Raw genomic sequence first — 25,187 nt, forward strand, 5'->3', positions numbered from 1 at the left:
AGGACCCAGATAGGACCCAGCTCAGAGAGAGAGAGAGAGGACCCAGATAGGACCCAGCTCTGAGAGAGAGAGGACCCAGATAGGACCCAGCTCATAGAGAGAGAGGACCCAGATAGGACCCAGCTCAGAGAGAGAGAGAGAGAGAGGACCCAGCTCAGAGAGAGAGAGGACCCAGATAGGACCCAGCTCAGAGAGAGAGAGAGAGAGAGAGGACCCAGCTCAGAGAGAGAGAGAGAGAGGACCCAGCTCAGAGAGAGAGAGGACCCAGATAGGACCCAGCTCAGAGAGAGAGAGAGAGGACCCAGCTCAGAGAGAGAGAGAGAGGACCCAGATAGGACCCAGCTCAGAGAGAGAGAGAGAGAGGACCCAGATAGGACCCAGCTCAGAGAGAGAGAGAGAGGACCCAGCTCAGAGAGAGAGAGAGAGAGGACCCAGATAGGACCCAGCTCAGAGAGAGATGGAGAGGACCCAGCTCAGAGAGAGAGAGAGAGGACCCAGATAGGACCCAGCTCAGAGAGAGAGAGAGAGGACCCAGATAGGACCCAGCTCAGAGAGAGAGAGGACCCAGATAGGACCCAGCTCAGAGAGAGAGAGAGAGAGGACCCAGCTCAGAGAGAGAGAGAGGACCCAGATAGGACCCAGCTCAGAGAGAGAGAGGACCCAGATAGGACCCAGCTCAGAGAGCGAGAGAGAGAGGACCCAGCTCAGAGAGAGAGAGAGGACCCAGATAGGACCCAGCTCAGAGAGAGAGAGAGGACCCAGATAGGACCCAGCTCAGAGAGAGAGAGAGAGGACCCAAATAGGACCCAGCTCAGAGAGAGAGAGGACCCAGATAGGACCCAGCTCAGAGAGAGAGAGAGAGGACCCAGCTCAGAGAGAGAGAGAGGACCCAGATAGGACCCAGCTCAGAGAGAGAGAGGACCCAGATAGGACCCAGCTCAGAGAGAGAGAGGACCCAGATAGGACCCAGCTCAGAGAGAGAGAGAGAGGACCCAGCTCAGAGAGAGAGAGGACCCAGATAGGACCCAGCTCAGAGAGAGAGAGAGAGAGAGAGAGGACCCAGCTCAGAGAGAGAGAGGACCCAGCTCAGAGAGAGAGAGAGGACCCAGATAGGACCCAGCTCAGAGAGAGAGAGAGAGAGGACCCAGCTCAGAGAGAGAGAGAGAGGACCCAGATACGACCCAGCTCAGAGAGAGAGAGAGAGGACCCAGATAGGACCCAGCTCAGAGAGAGAGAGAGAGGACCCAGCTCAGAGAGAGAGAGAGAGGACCCAGATAGGACCCAGCTCAGAGAGAGATGGAGAGGACCCAGCTCAGAGAGAGAGAGAGAGGACCCAGATAGGACCCAGCTCAGAGAGAGAGAGAGAGGACCCAGATAGGACCCAGCTCAGAGAGAGAGAGAGAGAGATGACCCAGATAGGACCCAGCTCAGAGAGAGAGAGAGAGAGGACCCAGATAGGACCCAGCTCAGAGAGAGAGAGAGAGAGAGGACCCAGCTCAGAGAGAGAGAGAGAGGACCCAGATAGGACCCAGCTCAGAGAGAGAGAGGACCCAGATAGGACCCAGCTCAGAGAGAGAGAGAGAAAGACAAACACCATTGTAAATACAACCCATATTTATGCTTATTTATTTTCCCTTGTGTACTTTAACCATTTGTACATTGTTACAACACTGTATAAATATATATATATATATATATATATATATATATATATATATATATATATATATATATATATATATATATGTATAATATGACATTTGTAATGTCTTTATTGTTTTGAAACTTCTGTATGTGTAATGTTTACTGTTCATTTTTATTTCACTTGTGTATATTATCTACTTCACTTGCTTTGGCAATGATAACACATGTTTCCCATGCCAATAAAGCCCCTTGAATTGAATTGAACTGAATTGAAAGAGAGGACCCCGCTCAGAGAGAGATAGAGGCCCCGTTCAGAGAGAGATAGAGAGGCCCCAGCTCAGAGAGAGATAGAGAGGAGCCAGCTCAGAGAGAGATAGAGGCCCCGTTCAGAGAGAGATAGAGAGGCCCCAGCTCAGAGAGAGATAGAGAGGAGCCAGCTCAGAGAGAGATAGAGAGGAGCCAGCTCAGAGAGAGATAGAGAGGAGCCAGCTCAGAGAGAGATAGAGAGGAGCCAGCTCATTGAGAGATAGAGAGGAGCCAGCTCAGAGAGAGATAGAGAGGACCCAGCTCAGAGAGAGATGGAGAGGACCCAGCTCAGAGAGAGATGGAGAGGACCCAGCTCAGAGAGAGATGGAGAGGACCCAGCTCAGAGAGAGATGGAGAGGACCCAGCTCAGAGAGAGATGGAGAGGACCCAGCTCAGAGAGAGATGGAGAGGACCCAGCTCAAAGAGAGATGGAGAGGACCCAGCTCAGAGAGAGATGGAGAGGACCCAGCTCAGAGAGAGATGGAGAGGACCCAGCTCAGAGAGAGATGGAGAGGACCCAGCTCAGAGAGAGATGGAGAGGACCCAGCTCAGAGAGAGATGGGGAGGACCCAGCTCAGAGAGAGATGGAGAGGACCCAGCTCAGAGAGAGATGGAGAGGACCCTGCTCAGAGAGATAGAGAGGACCCAGCTCAGAGACATAGAGAGGACCCAGCTCAGAGAGATAGAGAGGACCCAGCTCAGAGAGAGATGGAGAGGACCCTGCTCAGAGAGATAGAGAGGACCCAGCTCAGAGACATAGAGAGGACCCAGCTCAGAGAGATAGAGAGGACCCAGCTCAGAGAGATAGAGAGGACCCAGCTCAGAGAGATAGAAAGGACCCAGCTCAGAGAGAGATAGAGAGGACCCAGCTCAGAGCGAGATCACAGATAGGACCTAGCACGGTGAGAGTGATAGAAAGAAACACACAGATACGGGTCAAGTGTTGCACAGTAGAAGGTGACACTTACATTCGCTCCACCCCCAGGACCATGGGCACCTTGTCTCCGGAGTGGTTGCTACGGAAACGCAGGCGGAAGAGGTGGCTGGCCCCAGGCTGACGTGATGTCAGCATTCCAGCGGTGCTTCTGACGGGTGATAGGTTGACATCCTCGGCCTGGCAGGGTCCCACCCAAATTTGGCCCCTCAGAGCATAGTCTATCACTGTGTAGCTGTCCTCACTGAGGGGGAGAGAGAGAGAGACAGAGAGCGAGAGGGAGGGAGAAGGAGAGACAGAGAGCGAGAGGGAGAATGAGAGACAGAGAGCGAGAGGGAGAATGAGAGAGAGAGCGAGCGGGAGAATGAGAGAGAGAGCGAGAGGGAGAATGAGAGAGAGAGAGCGAGAGGGAGAATGAGAGACAGAGAGCGAGAGGGAGAATGAGAGACAGAGAGCGAGAGGGAGAATGAGAGAGAGAGCGAGCGGGAGAATGAGAGAGAGAGCGAGAGGGAGAATGAGAGAGAGAGAGCGAGAGGGAGAATGAGAGACAGAGAGCGAGAGGGAGAATGAGAGACAGAGAGCGAGAGGGAGAATGAGAGAGAGAGAGCGAGAGGGAGAATGAGAGACAGAGAGCGAGAGGGAGAATGAGAGAAAGAGAGCGAGAGGGAGAATGAGAGACAGAGAGCGAGAGGGAGAATGAGAGACAGAGAGCGAGAGGGAGAATGAGAGACAGAGAGCGAGAGGGAGAATGAGAGACAGAGAGCGAGAGGAAGAGTGTCATCTGTTGGCAGACTGAAGTTGTAGGGCCATCACAGCAGCAAGATGTGTGACCTGTTCCCACAAGAAAAGGGTAACCAGTGGAGAACAAACACCATTATAAATATATATTTATCTGTTTATTTCAACATTTTGCACACAGTGTACATAGCCAATAATGTCATATTTTAAATGTCTATATTATTATTATTTTTAATGTGAGTGTAATGATTACTGTTAAAAAAAAATATATGTTTATTTCCTGTCTATTTATCTTTCTTCGATGTAAACATACGTTTCCCAAGCCAATAAAACCCCAGGATTTGAATATATATGAGAGAGAAAGAGAGAGCGAGAGAAGAATGTCCTGGTGCTAAGTAGGAATACTGAGGTATTTATTATGTCTCCCCATTAGTTCCTGCCAGGTAGACCCTGGTAGGTAGACTGATGACGTGAACCAGGTTGCAGGCACTGGTTACAGTTTAAAAGCTTTTTCATTGAGTAGGCCAGTCAATATTTAAAATCACACAGAAAATATTCGCATGCATTATCAAGCATTTCACACATTATCAGGTGAGGCAGATGAACCTGTAGTCATATTACCTCAACACTATTTAACATGAGATCCTCTCTAATCTTTACAGGAACGTGGGCTATTTTTAAACATGTTTCTGGGATGCTTGACTGTTTTCATTGCTTTACTGGGAAGAGTCGGTCTTCCAACGCCCCTGGGAGAACTTACATTGTCATTGTCTCAACGCAGCCTTATAATGCTGTGAAAGGATCCAGGAACCCACGTGATTTGGGTGGATCCCATCCTCCTTATAATGCTGTGAAAGGATCCATGAACCCAAATGATTTGGGTGGATCCCATCCTCCTTATAATGCTGTGAAAGGATCCAGGAACCCAAATGATTTGGGTGGATCCCATCCTCCTTATAATGCTGTGAAAGGATCCAGGAACCCAAATGATTTGGGTGAATCCCATCCTCCTTATAATGCTGTGAAAGGATCCAGGAACCCACATGATTTGGGTGGATCCCATCCTCCTTATAATGCTGTGAAAGGATCCATGAACCCACATGATTTGGGTGGATCCCATCCTCCTTATAATACGAGCTTTGTTTCCAGAAGGTATCGAAATTGTCAATAAATGTCAGACCCACAGAGCTCAAACAAACAAAGATGGAAGACTAAGCTTGGAAGAGAGAAGACAGAGGGAGAAAAGCAGAGGGGGGAAGGAAAGGTGAGAGAAAAGAGGAGAGGAAGAGGGTGAGGATAGAGAAGAGGAGATGAAGAGGAGAGGAAAAGGGTGAGGATAGAGAAGAGGAGAGGAAGAGGAGGGTGAGGATAAAGAAGAGGAGGAGATGAAGAGGAGAGGAAGAGGGTGAGGATAGAGAAGAGGAGAGGAAGAGGAGGGTGAGGATAGAGAAGAGGAGGAGATGAAGAGGAGAGGAAGAGGAGGGTGAGGGAGAGGAGAAGAGGTTGAGGAGGGTGAGAAGGGGAGGAAGAGGAGGAGAGGGTGAGGAAGGGGAGAGGAGGGTGAGGAGGGTGAGGAGAGGAAGAGGAGGAAAGGGTGAGGAAGGGGAGAAGAGGAGAGGAAGGGGAGAAGAGGAGAGGGTGGGGAGAAGAGGAGAGGCCAGCTGCTGTGTAGTAGTGGTGAGTCATTACACAAGTGTTCCTGTGGGTCTAGGGTTTTCCTGAACAGAGAATCAAATCAAATTTTATTGGTCACATACACGTGGTTAGCAGATGTTAATGCGAGTGCAGCAAAATGCTTGTGCTTCTAGTTCCGACCGTGCAGTAATATCTAACAAGTAATCTAACAATTTCACAACAACTACCTTATACACACAACTGTAAAGGAATGAATAAGAATATGTACATATAATATATGGATGAGCGATGGCCGTGCGGCATAGGCAAGATGCAGTAGATGGTATCGAGTGCAGTATATACATATGAGATGAGTAATGTAGGGTATGTAGTGTCACTCAGCAATGCATCTCTCCACAACAATTGTTTAATTTATTTATTTAATGTTACATTTTATGTCATTTAGCAGATCCTCTTATCTGGAGCGACTTACAGTTGTTTGTTAATCAACAATACACATCGGTAGATGGGCAGGTGAACTGCACATCAGAGCAATCTCCTCTCCAGGTCAAACAGCAGTAGAATCACCCTGGCTAGACAAGGCTATGAGAAAAGGAGGTCCAAGAGGGACTGGCCAGTAGCATGGAGTCCAGGGTTAACGTTGGCTCTGCACTCCCTGCTCTACTGTTGGCCTAATGTACCGTGACCTAGATTCCAATTAGTCTAGCCAGTGCTTTTATTTCTGATCATGCAGAGAAAGAGAAATAGAAAGAGAGAAACTGATAGAGAGAGAAAGAGAGGAATAGTAACATGCCACAGCAGAACCGATTCCACACCAACACGTTTCCAAAGAGTCCCAGTCCTGGAAACCACTGGAGCTGCTTTGGATCAAATTCCCAGAAAGAAAAAAGGTTTCAGTCATTTAGAGAGAAAGCGGCAGAATGATCCGTCTCAGACACAGCTGGAGATGGGAAAAAAAAGGAGATTTGGGGGAATGAGAAGCACACCCACGAATTAATGAGAGCCATCTGGTTTCCAGGAAGTCATATTGTATTGACGGAGCGCAGAATGTTCCTGGGGGGGGGGGGGTAAAGCAAGCTTCCCTTCTGATCCTGCTGACAATGTGCAGATCCATAGGCTCAGTACTGATACACAGACACATGTACAGACACACACACACACACACACAGATTGTGAGCACACCAACAGAGACATGTTTGTATGTTCAGCCAGGCCGTTACACTTGTGCTAAAGGTTCCACTGCTTGTTCCAGTAGTCGACCTCACAGTTGAACTGACTGAAGTAGTTTTGTTTTCATTACTAAGAGCTATCATGAGTACCTTCCCTCTAATAAATCAACCAGGTAGAGCCTGCCAGAAATGGTCCCATATCTTCTGAGAAAGTGAAAGATAAAAACTGGAGCCCCGTGGCTACACCTCCACTGTCACCATGCTGGGACAGGGTGCTGAGGTGTGTTCTGGGAAACGGCCCATACTCCAAAGTCACACTTGACTCATACCAGAGAGACAACACACATGAACACAGAGTTTCCCGCTCATAACTCTGTCGCAACGACCTACAGAGAATCTGAGCTTGTCCATAGTCATATTTACCATACCTAAACTTTCCTTCATCACCACCACCACCCTCTCTATCTGTGGGATTGGCTGAGATTGGCTAGTGAAAATGTGCAGTTCACTGTGATTGGCTAGCGAGACTGTAGGAGTTAGCTGTGATTGGCTATTGAGACTGGAGTTGACTGTGATTGGTCAGGAGACTGTGGGATTGGCTGTAATTGGCTAGTGAGACTGTGGACCCACCTCTTCTTCCTGGTGAGGATGAGAACGTCGTTGAAGAGGAAGAAGTAGACCTGCTGCCGTGACATCCTCTTGGAGAAGATGCCGTTCTCCTCCACGAAGGCTGTGAGCTCCCCTCTCTTCACCATCCACCTAGAGGACGACACCAGTGGGAAGGGCTGGGGGGGAGAGACACACACACACACAGACAATCAATATGAAGGTTTACAAATGTAACGTACTCCAGACATTCCTGTGTAGTGTGTGTGAACAGCTGGCTGGTTACCATAAAGCCCAGCTATAGGCCCCACTGGGGTGAACTGAGTTACCATAAAGCCCAGCTATAGAGTTACCATAAAGCCCAGCTATAGGCCACACTGGGGTGAACTGAGTTACCATAAAGCCCAGCTATAGAGTTACCATAAAGCCCAGCTATAGGCCCCACTGAGGTGAACTGAGTTACCATAAAGCCCAGCTATAGAGTTACCATAAAGCCCAGCTATAGAGTTACCATACAGCCCAGCTATAGAGTTACCATAAAGCCCAGCTATAGAGTTACCATAAAGCCCAGCTAAAGAGTTACCATAAAGCCCAGCTATAAGGTTACCATAAAGCCCAGCTATAGAGTTACCATACAGCCCAGCTATAGAGTTACCATACAGCCCAGCTATAGAGTTACCATAAAGCCCAGCTATAGGCCCCACTGGGGTGAACTGAGTTACCATAAAGCCCAGCTATATAGTTACCATAAAGCCCAGCTATAGAGTTACCATACAGCCCAGCTATAGAGTTACCATACAGCCCAGATATAGAGTTACCATAAAGCCCAGCTATAGGCCCCACTGGGGTGAACTGAGTTACCATAAAGCTCCGCTACAGAGTTACCATACAGCCCAGCTATAGAGTTACCATAAAGCCCAGCTATAGAGTTACCATAAAGCCCAGCTATAGAGTTACCAAAAAGCCCAGCTATAGAGTTACCATAAAGCCCAGCTATAGAGTTACCATAAAGCCCAGCTATAGGCCCCACTGGGGTGAACTGAGTTACCATAAAGCCCAGCTATAGAGTTACCAAAAAGCCCAGATGTAGAGTTACCATAAAGCCCAGCTATAGAGTTACCATAAAGCCCAGCTATAGGCCCTACTGGGGTGAACTGAGTTACCATAAAGCCCAGCTATAGGCCCCACTGGGGTGAACTGAGTTACCAAAAAGCCCAGATATAGAGTTACCATAAAGCCCAGCTATAGAGTTACCATAAAGCCCAGCTATAGGCCCTACTGGGGTGAACTGAGTTACCATAAAGCCCAGCTATAGGCCCCACTGGGGTGAACTGAGTTACCATAAAGCCCAGCTATAGAGTTACCATAAAGCCCAGCTATAGGCCCCACTGGGGTGAACTGAGTTACCATAAAGCCCAGCTATAGAGTTACCATAAAGCCCAGCTATAGAGTTACCATAAAGCCCAGCTATAGAGTTACCATAAAGCCCAGCTATAGGCCCCACTGGGGTGAACTGAGTTACCATAAAGCCCAGCTATAGAGTTACCATAAAGCCCAGCTATAGAGTTACCATAAAGCCCAGCTATAGAGTTACCATAAAGCCCAGCTATAGAGTTACCATAAAGCCCAACTATAGAGTTACCATAAAGCCCAGCTATAGAGTTACCATAAAGCCCAGCTATAGAGTTACCATAAAGCCCAGCTATAGAGTTACCATAAAGCCCAGCTATAGAGTTACCATAAAGCCCAGCTATAGGCCCCACTGAGGTGAACTGAGTTACCATAAAGCCCAGCTATAGAGTTACCATAAAGCCCAGCTATAGAGTTACCATAAAGCCCAGCTATAGGCCCCACTGGGGTGAACTGAGTTACCATAAAGCCCAGCTATAGAGTTACCATAAAGCCCAGATATAGAGTTACCATAAAGCCCAGCTATAGAGTTACCATAAAGCCCAGCTATAGAGTTACCATAAAGCCCAACTATAGAGTTACAATAAAGCCCACCTATAGAGTTACCATAAAGCCCAGCTATAGAGTTACCATAAAGCCCAGCTATAGAGTTACCATAAAGCCCAACTATAGAGTTACCATAAAGCCCAGCTATAGAGTTACCATAAAGCCCAGCTATAGAGTTACCATAAAGCCCAGCTATAGGCCCCACTGGGGTGAACTGAGTTACCATAAAGCCCAGCTATAGAGTTACCATACAGCCCAGCTATAGAGTTACAATAAAGCCCACCTATAGAGTTACCATGAAGCCCAGCTATAGAGTTACCATAAAGCCCAGCGATAGGCCACAGTGAGGTGAACTGAGTTACCATAAAGCCCAGCTATAGAGTTACCATAAAGCCCAGCTATAGGCCCCACTGGGGTGAACTGAGTTACCATAAAGCCCAGCTATAGAGTTACCAAAAAGCCCAGCTATAGAGTTACCATAAAGCCCAGCTATAGAGTTACCATAAAGCCCAGGTATAGGCCACACTGAGGTGAACTGAGTTACCATAAAGCCCAGCTATAGGCCCCACTGGGGTGAACTGAGTTACCATAAAGCCCAGCTATAGGCCACACTGGGGTGAACTGAGTTACCATAAAGCCCAGCTATAGGCCACACTGGGGTGAACTGAGTTACCATAAAGCCCAGCTATAGAGTTACCATAAAGCCCAGCTATAGAGTTACCATAAAGCCCAGCTATAGAGTTACCATAAAGCCCAGCTATAGGCCCACTGGGGTGAACTGAGTTACCATAAAGCCCAGCTATAGAGTTACCATAAAGCCCAGCTATAGAGTTACCATAAAGCCCAGCTATAGGCCACACTGAGGTGAACTGAGTTACCATAAAGCCCAGCTATAGGCCCCACTGGGGTGAACTGAGTTACCATAAAGCCCAGCTATAGGCCACACTGAGGTGAACTGAGTTACCATAAAGCCCAGCTATAGGCCACACTGAGGTGAACTGAGTTACCATAAAGCCCAGCTATAGAGTTACCATAAAGCCCAGCTATAGAGTTACCATAAAGCCCAGCTATAGAGTTACCATAAAGCCCAGCTATAGAGTTACCATAAAGCCCAGCTATAGGCCACACTGAGGTGAACTGAGTTACCATAAAGCCCAGCTATAGAGTTACCATAAAGCCCAGCTATAGAGTTACCATAAAGCCCAGCTATACAGTTACCATAAAGCCCAGCTATAGAGTTACCATAAAGCCCAGCTATAGAGTTACCATAAAGCCCAGCTATAGGCCTCACTGGGGTGAACTGAGTTACCATAAAGCCAAGCTATAGAGTTACCATAAAGCCCAGCTATAGAGTTACCATAAAGCCCAGCTATAGAGTTACCATAAAGCTCAGCTATAGGCCCCACTGGGGTGAACTGAGTTACCATAAAGCCCAGCTATAGAGTTACCATACAGCCCAGCTATAGAGTTACCATAAAGCTCAGCTATAGGCCCACTGGGGTGAACTGAGTTACCATAAAGCCAAGCTATAGAGTTACCATAAAGCCCAGCTATAGAGTTACCATAAAGCCCAGCTATAGAGTTACCATAAAGCCCAGCTATAGAGTTACCATAAAGCCCAGCTATAGGCCCCACTGGGGTGAACTGAGTTACCATAAAGCCCAGCTATAGAGTTACCATAAAGCACAGCGATAGGCCACAGTGAGGTGAACTGAGTTACCATAAAGCCCAGCTATAGAGTTACCATAAAGCCCAGCTATAGAGTTACCATAAAGCCCAGCTATAGAGTTACCATAAAGCCCAGCTATAGGCCCCACTGGGGTGAACTGAGTTACCATAAAGCCCAGCTATAGAGTTACCATAAAGCCCAGCTATAGAGTTACCATAAAGCCCAGCTATAGAGTTACCATAAAGCCCAGCTATAGAGTTACCATAAAGCCCAGCTATAGAGTTACCATAAAGCCCAACTATAGAGTTACAATAAAGCCCACCTATAGAGTTACCATAAAGCCCAGCTATAGAGTTACCATAAAGCCCAGCTATAGAGTTACCATAAAGCCCAACTATAGAGTTACCATAAAGCCCAACTATAGAGTTACCATAAAGCCCAGCTATAGGCCCCACTGGGGTGAACTGAGTTACCATAAAGCCCAGCTAAAGAGTTACCATACAGCCCAGCTATAGAGTTACCATACAGCCCAGATATAGAGTTACCATAAAGCCCAGCTATAGGCCACACTGAGGTGAACTGAGTTACCATAAAGCCCAGCTATAGGCCCCACTGGGGTGAACTGAGTTACCATAAAGCCCAGCTATAGAGTTACCATAAAGCCCATCTATAGAGTTACCATAAAGCCCAGCTATAGAGTTACCATAAAGCCCAGTTATAGAGTTACCATACAGCCCAGCTATAGAGTTACCATAAAGCCCAGCTATAGAGTTACCATACAGCCCAGCTATAGAGTTACCATACAGCCCAGCTATAGAGTTACCATAAAGCCCAGCTATAGAGTTACCATAAAGCCCAGCTATAGAGTTACCATAAAGCCCAGCTATAGGCCCCACTGGGGTGAACTGAGTTACCATAAAGCCCAGCTATGGAGTTACCATACAGCCCAGCTATAGAGTTACCATAAAGCCCAGCTATAGAGTTACCATAAAGCCCAGCTATAGAGTTACCATAAAGCCCAGCTATAGGCCCCACTGGGGTGAACTGAGTTACCATAAAGCCCAGCTATAGGCCCCACTGAGGTGAACTGAGTTACCATAAAGCCCAGCTATAGAGTTACCATAAAGCCCAGCTATAGGCCCCACTGGGGTGAACTGAGTTACCATAAAGCCCAGCTATAGAGTTACCATAAAGCCCAGCTATAGAGTTACCATAAAGCCCAGCTATAGAGTTACCATAAAGCCCAGCTATAGAGTTACCATAAAGCCCAGCTATAGAGTTACCATAAAGCCCAGCTATAGAGTTACCATACAGCCCAGCTATAGAGTTACCATAAAGCCCAGCTATAGAGTTACCATACAGCCCAGCTATAGAGTTACCATAAAGCCCAGCTATAGAGTTACCATAAAGCCCAGCTATAGAGTTACCATAAAGCCCAGCTATAGGCCCCATTGGGGTGAACTGAGTTACCATAAAGCCCAGCTATAGGCCACACTGAGGTGAACTGAGTTACCATAAAGCCCAACTATAGAGTTACCATAAAGCCCAGCTATAGAGTTACCATAAAGCCCAGCTATAGAGTTACCATGAAGCCCAGCTATAGAGTTACCATAAAGCCCAACTATAGAGTTACCATAAAGCCCAACTATAGTTACCATAAAGCCCAACTATAGAGTTACCATAAAGCCCAGCTATAGGGTTACCATAAAGCCCAGCTATAGAGCTACCATAAAGCCCAGCTATAGAGTTACCATAAAGCCCAGCTATAGAGTTACCATAAAGCCCAGCTATAGGCCCCACTGGGGTGAACTGAGTTACCATAAAGCCCAGCTATAGAGTTACCATAAAGCCCAGCGATAGGCCACAGTGAGGTGAACTGAGTTACCATAAAGCCCAGCTATAGAGTTACCATAAAGCCCAGCTATAGAGTTACCATAAAGCCCAGCTATAGAGTTACCATAAAGCCCAGCTATAGAGTTACCATAAAGCCCAGCTATAGGCCTCACTGGGGTTAACTGAGTTACCATAAAGCCCAGCTATAGAGTTACCATAAAGCCCAGCTATAGAGTTACCATAAAGCCCAGCTATAGAGTTACCATAAAGCCCAGCTATAGAGTTACCATAAAGCCCAACTATAGAGTTACAATAAAGCCCACCTATAGAGTTACCATAAAGCCCAGCTATAGAGTTACCATAAAGCCCAGCTATAGAGTTACCATAAAGCCCAACTATAGAGTTACCATAAAGACCAACTATAGAGTTACCATAAAGCCCAGCTATAGGCCCCACTGGGGTGAACTGAGTTACCATAAAGCCCAGCTAAAGAGTTACCATACAGCCCAGCTATAGAGTTACCATACAGCCCAGATATAGAGTTACCATAAAGCCCAGCTATAGGCCACACTGAGGTGAACTGAGTTGCCATAAAGCCCAGCTATAGGCCCCACTGGGGTGAACTGAGTTACCATAAAGCCCAGCTATAGAGTTACCATAAAGCCCATCTATAGAGTTACCATAAAGCCCAGCTATAGAGTTACCATAAAGCCCAGCTATAGAGTTACCATAAAGCCCAGTTATAGAGTTACCATACAGCCCAGCTATAGAGTTACCATAAAGCCCAGCTATAGAGTTACCATACAGCCCAGCTATAGAGTTACCATACAGCCCAGCTATAGAGTTACCATAAAGCCCAGCTATAGAGTTACCATAAAGCCCAGCTATAGAGTTACCATAAAGCCCAGCTATAGGCCCCACTGGGGTGAACTGAGTTACCATAAAGCCCAGCTATGGAGTTACCATACAGCCCAGCTATAGAGTTACCATAAAGCCCAGCTATAGAGTTACCATAAAGCCCAGCTATAGAGTTACCATAAAGCCCAGCTATAGGCCCCACTGGGGTGAACTGAGTTACCATAAAGCCCAGCTATAGGCCCCACTGAGGTGAACTGAGTTACCATAAAGCCCAGCTATAGAGTTACCATAAAGCCCAGCTATAGAGTTACCATAAAGCCCAGCTATAGAGTTACCATAAAGCCCAGCTATAGAGTTACCATAAAGCCCAGCTATAGAGTTACCATAAAGCCCAACTATAGAGTTACAATAAAGCCCACCTATAGAGTTACCATAAAGCCCAGCTATAGAGTTACCATAAAGCCCAGCTATAGAGTTACCATAAAGCCCAACTATAGAGTTACCATAAAGCCCAACTATAGAGTTACCATAAAGCCCAGCTATAGGCCCCACTGGGGTGAACTGAGTTACCATAAAGCCCAGCTAAAGAGTTACCATACAGCCCAGCTATAGAGTTACCATACAGCCCAGATATAGAGTTACCATAAAGCCCAGCTATAGGCCACACTGAGGTGAACTGAGTTACCATAAAGCCCAGCTATAGGCCCCACTGGGGTGAACTGAGTTACCATAAAGCCCAGCTATAGAGTTACCATAAAGCCCATCTATAGAGTTACCATAAAGCCCAGCTATAGAGTTACCATAAAGCCCAGCTATAGAGTTACCATAAAGCCCAGTTATAGAGTTACCATACAGCCCAGCTATAGAGTTACCATAAAGCCCAGCTATAGAGTTACCATACAGCCCAGCTATAGAGTTACCATACAGCCCAGCTATAGAGTTACCATAAAGCCCAGCTATAGAGTTACCATAAAGCCCAGCTATAGAGTTACCATAAAGCCCAGCTATAGGCCCCACTGGGGTGAACTGAGTTACCATAAAGCCCAGCTATAGAGTTACCATAAAGCCCATCTATAGAGTTACCATAAAGCCCAACTATAGAGTTACCATAAAGCCCAGCTATAGAGTTACCATAAAGCCCAGTTATAGAGTTACCATACAGCCCAGCTATAGAGTTACCATAAAGCCCAGCTATAGAGTTACCATACAGCCCAGCTATAGAGTTACCATACAGCCCAGCTATAGAGTTACCATAAAGCCCAGCTATAGAGTTACCATAAAGCCCAGCTATAGAGTTACCATAAAGCCCAGCTATAGGCCCCACTGGGGTGAACTGAGTTACCATAAAGCCCAGCTATGGAGTTACCATACAGCCCAGCTATAGAGTTACCATAAAGCCCAGCTATAGAGTTACCATAAAGCCCAGCTATAGAGTTACCATAAAGCCCAGCTATAGGCCCCACTGGGGTGAACTGAGTTACCATAAAGCCCAGCTATAGGCCCCACTGAGGTGAACTGAGTTACCATAAAGCCCAGCTATAGAGTTACCATAAAGCCCAGCTATAGAGTTACCATAAAGCCCAGCTATAGAGTTACCATAAAGCCCAGCTATAGAGTTACCATAAAGCCCAGCTATAGAGTTACCATAAAGCCCAACTATAGAGTTACAATAAAGCCCACCTATAGAGTTACCATAAAGCCCAGCTATAGAGTTACCATAAAGTCCAGCTATAGAGTTACCATAAAGCCCAACTATAGAGTTACCATAAAGCCCAACTATAGAGTTACCATAAAGCCCAGCTATAGGCCCCACTGGGGTGAACTGAGTTACCATAAAGCCCAGCTAAAGAGTTACCATACAGCCCAGCTATAGAGTTACCATACAGCCCAGATATAGAGTTACCATAAAGCCCAGCTATAGGCCACACTGAGGTGAACTGAGTTACCATAAAGCCCAGCTATAGGCCCCACTGGGGTGAACTGAGTTACCATAAAGCCCAGCTATAGAGTTACCATAAAGCCCATCTATAGAGTTACCATAAAGCCCAGCTATAGAGTTACCATAAAGCCCAGCTATAGAGTTACCATAAAGCCCAGTTATAGAGTTACCATACAGCCCAGCTATAGAGTTACCATAAAGCCCAGCTATAGAGTTACCATACAGCCCAGCTATAGAGTTACCATACAGCCCAGCTATAGAGTTACCATAAAGCCCAGCTATAGAGTTACCATAAAGCCCAGCTATAGAGTTACCATAAAGCCCAGCTATAGGCCCCACTGGGGTGAACTGAGTTACCATAAAGCCCAGCTATGGAGTTACCATACAGCCCAGCTATAGAGTTACCATAAAGCCCAGCTATAGAGTTACCATAAAGCCCAGCTATAGAGTTACCATAAAGCCCAGCTATAGGCCCCACTGGGGTGAACTGAGTTACCATAAAGCCCAGCTATAGGCCCCACTGAGGTGAACTGAGTTACCATAAAGCCCAGCTATAGAGTTACCATAAAGCCCAGCTATAGGCCCCACTGGGGTGAACTGAGTTACCATAAAGCCCAGCAATAGAGTTACCATAAAGCCCAGCTATAGAGTTACCATAAAGCCCAGCTATAGAGTTACCATAAAGCCCAGCTATAGAGTTACCATAAAGCCCAGCTATAGAGTTACCATAAAGCCCAGCTATAGAGTTACCATACAGCCCAGCTATAGAGTTACCATAAAGCCCAGCTATAGAGTTACCATACAGCCCAGCTATAGAGTTACCATAAAGCCCAGCTATAGAGTTACCATAAAGCCCAGCTATAGAGTTACCATAAAGCCCAGCTATAGGCCCCATTGGGGTGAACTGAGTTACCATAAAGCCCAGCTATAGGCCACACTGAGGTGAACTGAGTTACCATAAAGCCCAACTATAGAGTTACCATAAAGCCCAGCTATAGAGTTACCATAAAGCCCAGCTATAGAGTTACCATAAAGCCCAGCTATAGAGTTACCATAAAGCCCAACTATAGAGTTACCATAAAGCCCAACTATAGAGTTACCATAAAGCCCAACTATAGAGTTACCATAAAGCCCAGCTATAGGGTTACCATAAAGCCCAGCTATAGAGCTACCATAAAGCCCAGCTATAGAGTTACCATAAAGCCCAGCAATAGAGTTACCATAAAGCCCAGCTATAGAGTTACCATAAAGCCCAGCTATAGAGTTACCATAAAGCCCAACTATAGAGTTACCATAAAGCCCAGATAGAGTTACCATAAAGCCCAGCTATAGAGTTACCATACAGCCCAGCTATAGAGTTACCATAAAGCCCAACTATAGAGTTACCATAAAGCCCAACTATAGAGTTACCATAAAGCCCAGATATAGAGTTACCATAAAGCCCAGCTATAGAGTTACCATAAAGTCCAACTATAGAGTTACCATAAAGCCCAGCTATAGAGTTACCATAAAGCCCCGCTATAGAGTTACCATAAAGCCCAGCTATAGAGTTACCATAAAGCCCAGCTATAGAGTTACCATAAAGCCCAGCTATAGAGTTACCATAAAGCCCAGCTATAGAGTTACCATAAAGCCCAGCTATAGGCCACACTGGGGTGAACTGAGTTACCATAAAGCCCAGCTATAGGCCCCACTAAGGTGAACTGAGTTACCATAAAGCCCAGCTATAGAGTTACCATAAAGCCCATCTATAGAGTTACCATAAAGCCCAGCTATAGAGTTACCATAAAGCCCAGCTATAGAGTTACCATAAAGCCCAGCTATAGAGTTACCATAAAGCCCAGCTATAGGCCACACTGGGGTGAACTGAGTTACCATAAAGCCCAGCTATAGAGTTACCATAAAGCCCAGCTATAGAGTTACCATAAAGCCCAGCAATAGAGTTACCATAAAGCCCAGCTATAGAGTTACCATAAAGCCCAGCTATAGAGTTACCATAAAGCCCAGCTATAGAGTTACCATAAAGCCCAGCTATAGAGTTACCATAAAGCCCAGATAGAGTTACCATAAAGCCCAGCTATAGAGTTACCATACAGCCCAGCTATAGAGTTACCATAAAGCCCAACTATAGAGTTACCATAAAGCCCAACTATAGAGTTACCATAAAGCCCAACTATAGAGTTACCATAAAGCCCAGCTATAGAGTTACCATAAAGTCCAACTATAGAGTTACCATAAAGCCCAGCTATAGAGTTACCATAAAGCCCCGCTATAGAGTTACCATAAAGCCCAGCTATAGAGTTACCATAAAGCCCAGCTATAGAGTTACCATAAAGCCCAGCTATAGAGTTACCATAAAGCCCAGCTATAGAGTTACCATAAAGCCCAGCTATAGGCCACACTGGGGTGAACTGAGTTACCATAAAGCCCAGCTATAGGCCCCACTAAGGTGAACTGAGTTACCATAAAGCCCAGCTATAGAGTTACCATAAAGCCCATCTATAGAGTTACCATAAAGCCCAGCTATAGAGTTACCATAAAGCCCAGCTATAGAGTTACCATAAAGCCCAGCTATAGAGTTACCATAAAGCCCAGCTATAGAGTTACCATAAAGCCCAGCTATAGAGTTACCATAAAGCCCAGCTATAGAGTTACCATAAAGCCCAGCTATAGGCCACACTGGGGTGAACTGAGTTACCATAAAGCCCAGCTATAGGCCCCACTAAGGTGAACTGAGTTACCATAAAGCCCAGCTATAGAGTTACCATAAAGCCCATCTATAGAGTTACCATAAAGCCCAGCTATAGAGTTACCATAAAGCCCAGCTATAGAGTTACCATAAAGCCCAGCTATAGAGTTACCATAAAGCCCAGCTATAGGCCACACTGGGGTGAACTGAGTTACCATAAAGCCCAGCTATAGAGTTACCATAAAGCCCAGCTATAGAGTTACCATAAAGCCCAGCTATAGAGTTACCATAAAGTCCAACTATAGAGTTACCATAAAGCCCAGCTATAGAGTTACCATAAAGCCCCGCTATAGAGTTACCATAAAGCCCAGCTATAGAGTTACCATAAAGCCCAGCTATAGAGTTACCATAAAGCCCAGCTATAGAGTTACCATAAAGCCCAGCTATAGAGTTACCATAAAGCCCAGCTATAGGCCACACTGGGGTGAACTGAGTTACCATAAAGCCCAGCTATAGGCCCCACTAAGGTGAACTGAGTTACCATAAAGCCCAGCTATAGAGTTACCATAAAGCCCATCTATAGAGTTACCATAAAGCCCAGCTATAGAGTTACCATAAAGCCCAGCTATAGAGTTACCATAAAGCCCAGCTATAGAGTTACCATAAAGCCCAGCTATAGGCCACACTGGGGTGAACTGAGTTACCATAAAGCCCAGCTATAGAGTTACCATAAAGCCCAGCTATAGAGTTACCATAAAGCCCAGCAATAGAGTTACCATAAAGCCCAGCTATAGAGTTACCATAAAGCCCAGCTATAGAGTTACCATAAAGCCCAGCTATAGAGTTACCATAAAGCCCAGATAGAGTTACCATAAAGCCCAGCTATAGAGTTACCATACAGCCCAGCTATAGAGTTACCATAAAGCCCAACTATAGAGTTACCATAAAGCCCAACTATAGAGTTACCATAAAGCCCAACTATAGAGTTACCATAAAGCCCAGCTATAGAGTTACCATAAAGTCCAACTATAGAGTTACCATAAAGCCCAGCTATAGAGTTACCATAAAGCCCCGCTATAGAGTTACCATAAAGCCCAGCTATAGAGTTACCATAAAGCCCAGCTATAGAGTTACCATAAAGCCCAGCTATAGAGTTACCATAAAGCCCAGCTATAGAGTTACCATAAAGCCCAGCTATAGGCCACACTGGGGTGAACTGAGTTACCATAAAGCCCAGCTATAGGCCCCACTAAGGTGAACTGAGTTACCATAAAGCCCAGCTATAGAGTTACCATAAAGCCCATCTATAGAGTTACCATAAAGCCCAGCTATAGAGTTACCATAAAGCCCAGCTATAGAGTTACCATAAAGCCCAGCTATAGAGTTACCATAAAGCCCAGCTATAGGCCACACTGGGGTGAACTGAGTTACCATAAAGCCCAGCTATAGAGTTACCATAAAGCCCAGCTAATAGGCCCCACTGAGGTGAACTGAGTTACCATAAAGCCCAGCTATAGGCCCCACTGAGGTGAACTGAGTTACCATAAAGCCCATCTATAGAGTTACCATAAAGCCCAGATATAGAGTTACCATAAAGCCCAGCTATAGAGTTACCATAAAGCCCAGCTATAGAGTTACCATAAAGCCCAGCTATAGAGTTACCATAAAGCCCAGCTATAGAGTTACCATAAAGCCCAGCTATAGGCCACACTGAGGTGAACTGAGTTACCATAAAGCCCAGCTATAGGCCCCACTGGGGTGAACTGAGTTACCATAAAGCCCAGCTATAGGCCACACTGAGGTGAACTGAGTTACCATAAAGCCCAGCTATAGGCCACACTGAGGTGAACTGAGTTACCATAAAGCCCAGCTATAGAGTTACCATAAAGCCCAGCTATAGAGTTACCATAAAGCCCAGCTATAGAGTTACCATAAAGCCCAGCTATAGAGTTACCATAAAGCCCAGCTATAGGCCACACTGAGGTGAACTGAGTTACCATAAAGCCCAGCTATAGAGTTACCATAAAGCCCAGCTATAGAGTTACCATAAAGCCCAGCTATATAGTTACCATAAAGCCCAGCTATAGAGTTACCATAAAGCCCAGCTATAGGCCTCACTGGGGTGAACTGAGTTACCATAAAGCCAAGCTATAGAGTTACCATAAAGCCCAGCTATAGAGTTACCATAAAGCCCAGCTATAGAGTTACCATAAAGCCCAGCTATAGAGTTACCATAAAGCCCAGCTATAGGACACACTGGGGTGAACTGAGTTACCATGAAGCCCAGATATAGAGTTATCATAAAGCCCAGCTATAGAGTTACCATAAAGCCCAGCTATAGAGTTACCATAAAGCCCAGCTATAGAGTTACCATAAAGCCCAGCTATAGGCCCCACTGGGGTGAACTGAGTTACCATAAAGCCCAGCTATAGAGTTACCATAAAGCCCAGCGATAGGCCACAGTGAGGTGAACTGAGTTACCATAAAGCCCAGCTATAGAGTTACCATAAAGCCCAGCTATAGAGTTACCATAAAGCCCAGCTATAGAGTTACCATAAGCCCAGCTATAGAGTTACCATAAAGCCCAGCTATAGGCCCCACTGGGGTGAACTGAGTTACCATAAAGCCCAGCTATAGAGTTACCATAAAGCCCAGCTATAGAGTTACCATAAAGCCCAGCTATAGAGTTACCATAAAGCCCAGCTATAGAGTTACCATAAAGCCCAGCTATAGAGTTACCATAAAGCCCAACTATAGAGTTACAATAAAGCCCACCTATAGAGTTACCATAAAGCCCAGCTATAGAGTTACCATAAAGCCCAGCTATAGAGTTACCATAAAGCCCAACTATAGAGTTACCATAAAGCCCAACTATAGAGTTACCATAAAGCCCAGCTATAGGCCCAACTGGGGTGAACTGAGTTACCATAAAGCCCAGCTAAAGAGTTACCATACAGCCCAGCTATAGAGTTACCATAAAGCCCAGCTATAGGCCACACTGAGGTGAACTGAGTTACCATAAAGCCCAGCTATAGGCCCCACTGGGGTGAACTGAGTTACCATAAAGCCCAGCTATAGAGTTACCATAAAGCCCATCTATAGAGTTACCATAAAGCCCAGCTATAGAGTTACCATAAAGCCCAGCTATAGAGTTACCATAAAGCCCAGTTATAGAGTTACCATACAGCCCAGCTATAGAGTTACCATAAAGCCCAGCTATAGAGTTACCATACAGCCCAGCTATAGAGTTACCATACAGCCCAGCTATAGAGTTACCATAAAGCCCAGCTATAGAGTTACCATAAAGCCCAGCTATAGAGTTACCATAAAGCCCAGCTATAGAGTTACCATAAAGCCCAGCTATAGGCCCCACTGGGGTGAACTGAGTTACCATAAAGCCCAGCTATAGAGTTACCATACAGCCCAGCTATAGAGTTACCATAAAGCCCAGCTATAGAGTTACCATAAAGCCCAGCTATAGAGTTACCATAAAGCCCAGCTATAGGCCCCACTGGGGTGAACTGAGTTACCATAAAGCCCAGCTATAGGCCCCACTGAGGTGAACTGAGTTACCATAAAGCCCAGCTATAGAGTTACCATAAAGCCCAGCTATAGGCCCCACTGGGGTGAACTGAGTTACCATAAAGCCCAGCTATAGAGTTACCATAAAGCCCAGCTATAGAGTTACCATAAAGCCCAGCTATAGAGTTACCATAAAGCCCAGCTATAGAGTTACCATACAGCCCAGCTATAGAGTTACCATAAAGCCCAGCTATAGAGTTACCATAAAGCCCAGCTATAGAGTTACCATAAAGCCCAGCTATAGGCCCCACTGGGGTGAACTGAGTTACCATAAAGCCCAGCTATAGGCCCCACTGAGGTGAACTGAGTTACCATAAAGCCCAGCTATAGAGTTACCATAAAGCCCAGCTATAGGCCCCACTGGGGTGAACTGAGTTACCATAAAGCCCAGCTATAGAGTTACCATAAAGCCCAGCTATAGAGTTACCATAAAGCCCAGCTATAGAGTTACCATAAAGCCCAGCTATAGAGTTACCATACAGCCCAGCTATAGAGTTACCATAAAGCCCAGCTATAGAGTTACCATAAAGCCCAGCTATAGAGTTACCATAAAGCCCAGCTATAGGCCCCACTGGGGTGAACTGAGTTACCATAAAGCCCAGCTATAGGCCCCACTGAGGTGAACTGAGTTACCATAAAGCCCAACAATAGAGTTACCATAAAGCCCAGCTATAGAGTTACCATAAAGCCCAGCTATAGAGTTACCATAAAGCCCAACTATAGAGTTACCATAAAGCCCAACTATAGAGTTACCATAAAGCCCAACTATAGAGTTACCATAAAGCCCAGCTATAGGGTTACCATAAAGCCCAGCTATAGAGCTACCATAAAGCCCAGCTATAGAGTTACCATAAAGCCCAGCTATAGAGTTACCATAAAGCCCAGCTATAGAGTTACCATAAAGCCCAGCTATAGAGTTACCATAAAGCCCAACTATAGAGTTACCATAAAGCCCAGATAGAGTTACCATAAAGCCCAGCTATAGAGTTACCATACAGCCCAGCTATAGAGTTACCATAAAGCCCAACTATAGAGTTACCATAAAGCCCAACTATAGAGTTACCATAAAGCCCAGATATAGAGTTACCATAAAGCCCAGCTATAGAGTTACCATAAAGTCCAACTATAGAGTTACCATAAAGCCCAGCTATAGAGTTACCATAAAGCCCCGCTATAGAGTTACCATAAAGCCCAGCTATAGAGTTACCATAAAGCCCAGCTATAGAGTTACCATAAAGCCCAGCTATAGAGTTACCATAAAGCCCAGCTATAGAGTTACCATAAAGCCCAGCTATAGGCCTCACTGGGGTGAACTGAGTTACCATGAAGCCCAGCTATAGAGTTACCATAAAGCCCAGCTATAGAGTTACCATAAAGCCCAACTATAGAGTTACCATAAAGCCCAACTATAGAGTTACCATAAAGCCCAACTATAGAGTTACCATAAAGCCCAGCTATAGGGTTACCATAAAGCCCAGCTATAGAGCTACCATAAAGCCCAGCTATAGAGTTACCGTAAAGCCCAGCTATAGAGTTACCATAAAGCCCAGCTATAGAGTTACCATAAAGCCCAGCTATAGAGTTACCATAAAGCCCAACTATAGAGTTACCATAAAGCCCAGATAGAGTTACCATAAAGCCCAGCTATAGAGTTACCATACAGCCCAGCTATAGAGTTACCATAAAGCCCAACTATAGAGTTACCATAAAGCCCAGATATAGAGTTACCATAAAGCCCAGCTATAGAGTTACCATAAAGTCCAACTATAGAGTTACCATAAAGCCCAGCTATAGAGTTACCATAAAGCCCCGCTATAGAGTTACCATAAAGCCCAGCTATAGAGTTACCATAAAGCCCAGCTATAGAGTTACCATAAAGCCCAGCTATAGAGTTACCATAAAGCCCAGCTATAGAGTTACCATAAAGCCCAGCTATAGGCCACACTGGGGTGAACTGAGTTACCATAAAGCCCAGCTATAGGCCCCACTCAGGTGAACTGAGTTACCATAAAGCCCAGCTATAGAGTTACCATAAAGCCCAGCTATAGAGTTACCATAAAGCCCAGCTATAGAGTTACCATACAGCCCAGCTATAGAGTTACCATAAAGCCCAGCTATAGAGTTACCATAAAGCCCAGCTATAGGCCACACTGGGGTGAACTGAGTTACCATAAAGCCCAGCTATAGAGTTACCATAAAGCCCAGCTATAGAGTTACCATAAAGCCCAGCTATAGGCCCCACTGAGGTGAACTGAGTTACCATAAAGCCCAGCTATAGGCCCCACTGAGGTGAACTGAGTTACCATAAAGCCCAGCTATAGAGTTACCATAAAGCCCAGATATAGAGTTACCATAAAGCCCAGCTATAGAGTTACCATAAAGCCCAGCTATAGAGTTACCATAAAGCCCAGCTATAGAGTTACCATAAAGCCCAGCTATAGGCCCACTGGGGTGAACTGAGTTACCATAAAGCCCAGCTATAGAGTTACCATAAAGCCCAGCTATAGAGTTACCATAAAGCCCAGCTATAGGCCACACTGAGGTGAACTGAGTTACCATAAAGCCCAGCTATAGGCCACACTGAGGTGAACTGAGTTACCATAAAGCCCAACAATAGAGTTACCATAAAGCCCAGCTATAGAGTTACCATAAAGCCCAGCTATAGAGTTACCATACAGCCCAGCTATAGAGTTACCATAAAGCCCAGCTATAGAGTTACCATAAAGCCCAGCTATAGAGTTACCATAAAGCCCAGCTATAGGCCCCACTGGGGTGAACTGAGTTACCATAAAGCCCAGCTATAGGCCCCACTGAGGTGAACTGAGTTACCATAAAGCCCAGCTATAGAGTTATCATAAAGCCCAGCTATAGGCCCCACTGGGGTGAACTGAGTTACCATAAAGCCCAGCTATAGAGTTAACATAAAGCCCAGCTATAGAGTTACCATAAAGCCCAGCTATAGAGTTACCATAAAGCCCAGCTATAGAGTTACCATACAGCCCAGCTATAGAGTTACCATAAAGCCCAGCTATAGAGTTACCATAAAGCCCAGCTATAGAGTTACCATAAAGCCCAGCTATAGGCCCCACTGGGGTGAACTGAGTTACCATAAAGCCCAGCTATAGGCCCCACTGAGGTGAACTGAGTTACCATAAAGCCCAACAATAGAGTTACCATAAAGCCCAGCTATAGAGTTACCATAAAGCCCAGCTATAGAGTTACCATAAAGCCCAGCTATAGAGTTACCATAAAGCCCAACTATAGAGTTACCATAAAGCCCAACTATAGAGTTACCATAAAGCCCAACTATAGAGTTACCATAAAGCCCAGCTATAGGGTTACCATAAAGCCCAGCTATAGAGCTACCATAAAGCCCAGCTATAGAGTTACCATAAAGCCCAGCTATAGAGTTACCATAAAGCCCAGCTATAGAGTTACCATAAAGCCCAGCTATAGAGTTACCATAAAGCCCAACTATAGAGTTACCATAAAGCCCAGATAGAGTTACCATAAAGCCCAGCTATAGAGTTACCATACAGCCCAGCTATAGAGTTACCATAAAGCCCAACTATAGAGTTACCATAAAGCCAACTATAGAGTTACCATAAAGCCCAGCTATAGAGTTACCA

General features: G+C 45.7%; 1 protein-coding gene across 5 annotated transcripts in view; it reads right to left on the reverse strand.

Annotated features, from left to right (window-relative positions):
- The window catches only part of LOC118944786 (rho guanine nucleotide exchange factor 26-like), a 107,379-nt gene that overhangs the window by 22,101 nt on the left and 60,091 nt on the right, over positions 1-25,187 (reverse strand). For all 5 annotated transcript variants that reach the window (XR_005040103.1, XR_005040101.1, XR_005040102.1 and 2 more), the window contains exons 11-12: positions 7,057-7,211; positions 2,919-3,128 (exon numbers count right to left, since the gene is read on the reverse strand). Coding sequence is in view for 2 of the 5 variants with exons in the window: in XM_036965864.1 (XP_036821759.1) it covers positions 2,919-3,128; positions 7,057-7,211 (365 nt within the window). In the remaining 3 variants the exon portion in view is untranslated. The remainder of the gene's footprint in view (positions 1-2,918; positions 3,129-7,056; positions 7,212-25,187) is intronic.

The sequence above is a fragment of the Oncorhynchus mykiss genome, chromosome 27 (assembly GCF_013265735.2).
Source record: "Oncorhynchus mykiss isolate Arlee chromosome 27, USDA_OmykA_1.1, whole genome shotgun sequence".
NCBI classification, from domain to species: Eukaryota; Metazoa; Chordata; class Actinopteri; order Salmoniformes; family Salmonidae; genus Oncorhynchus; species Oncorhynchus mykiss.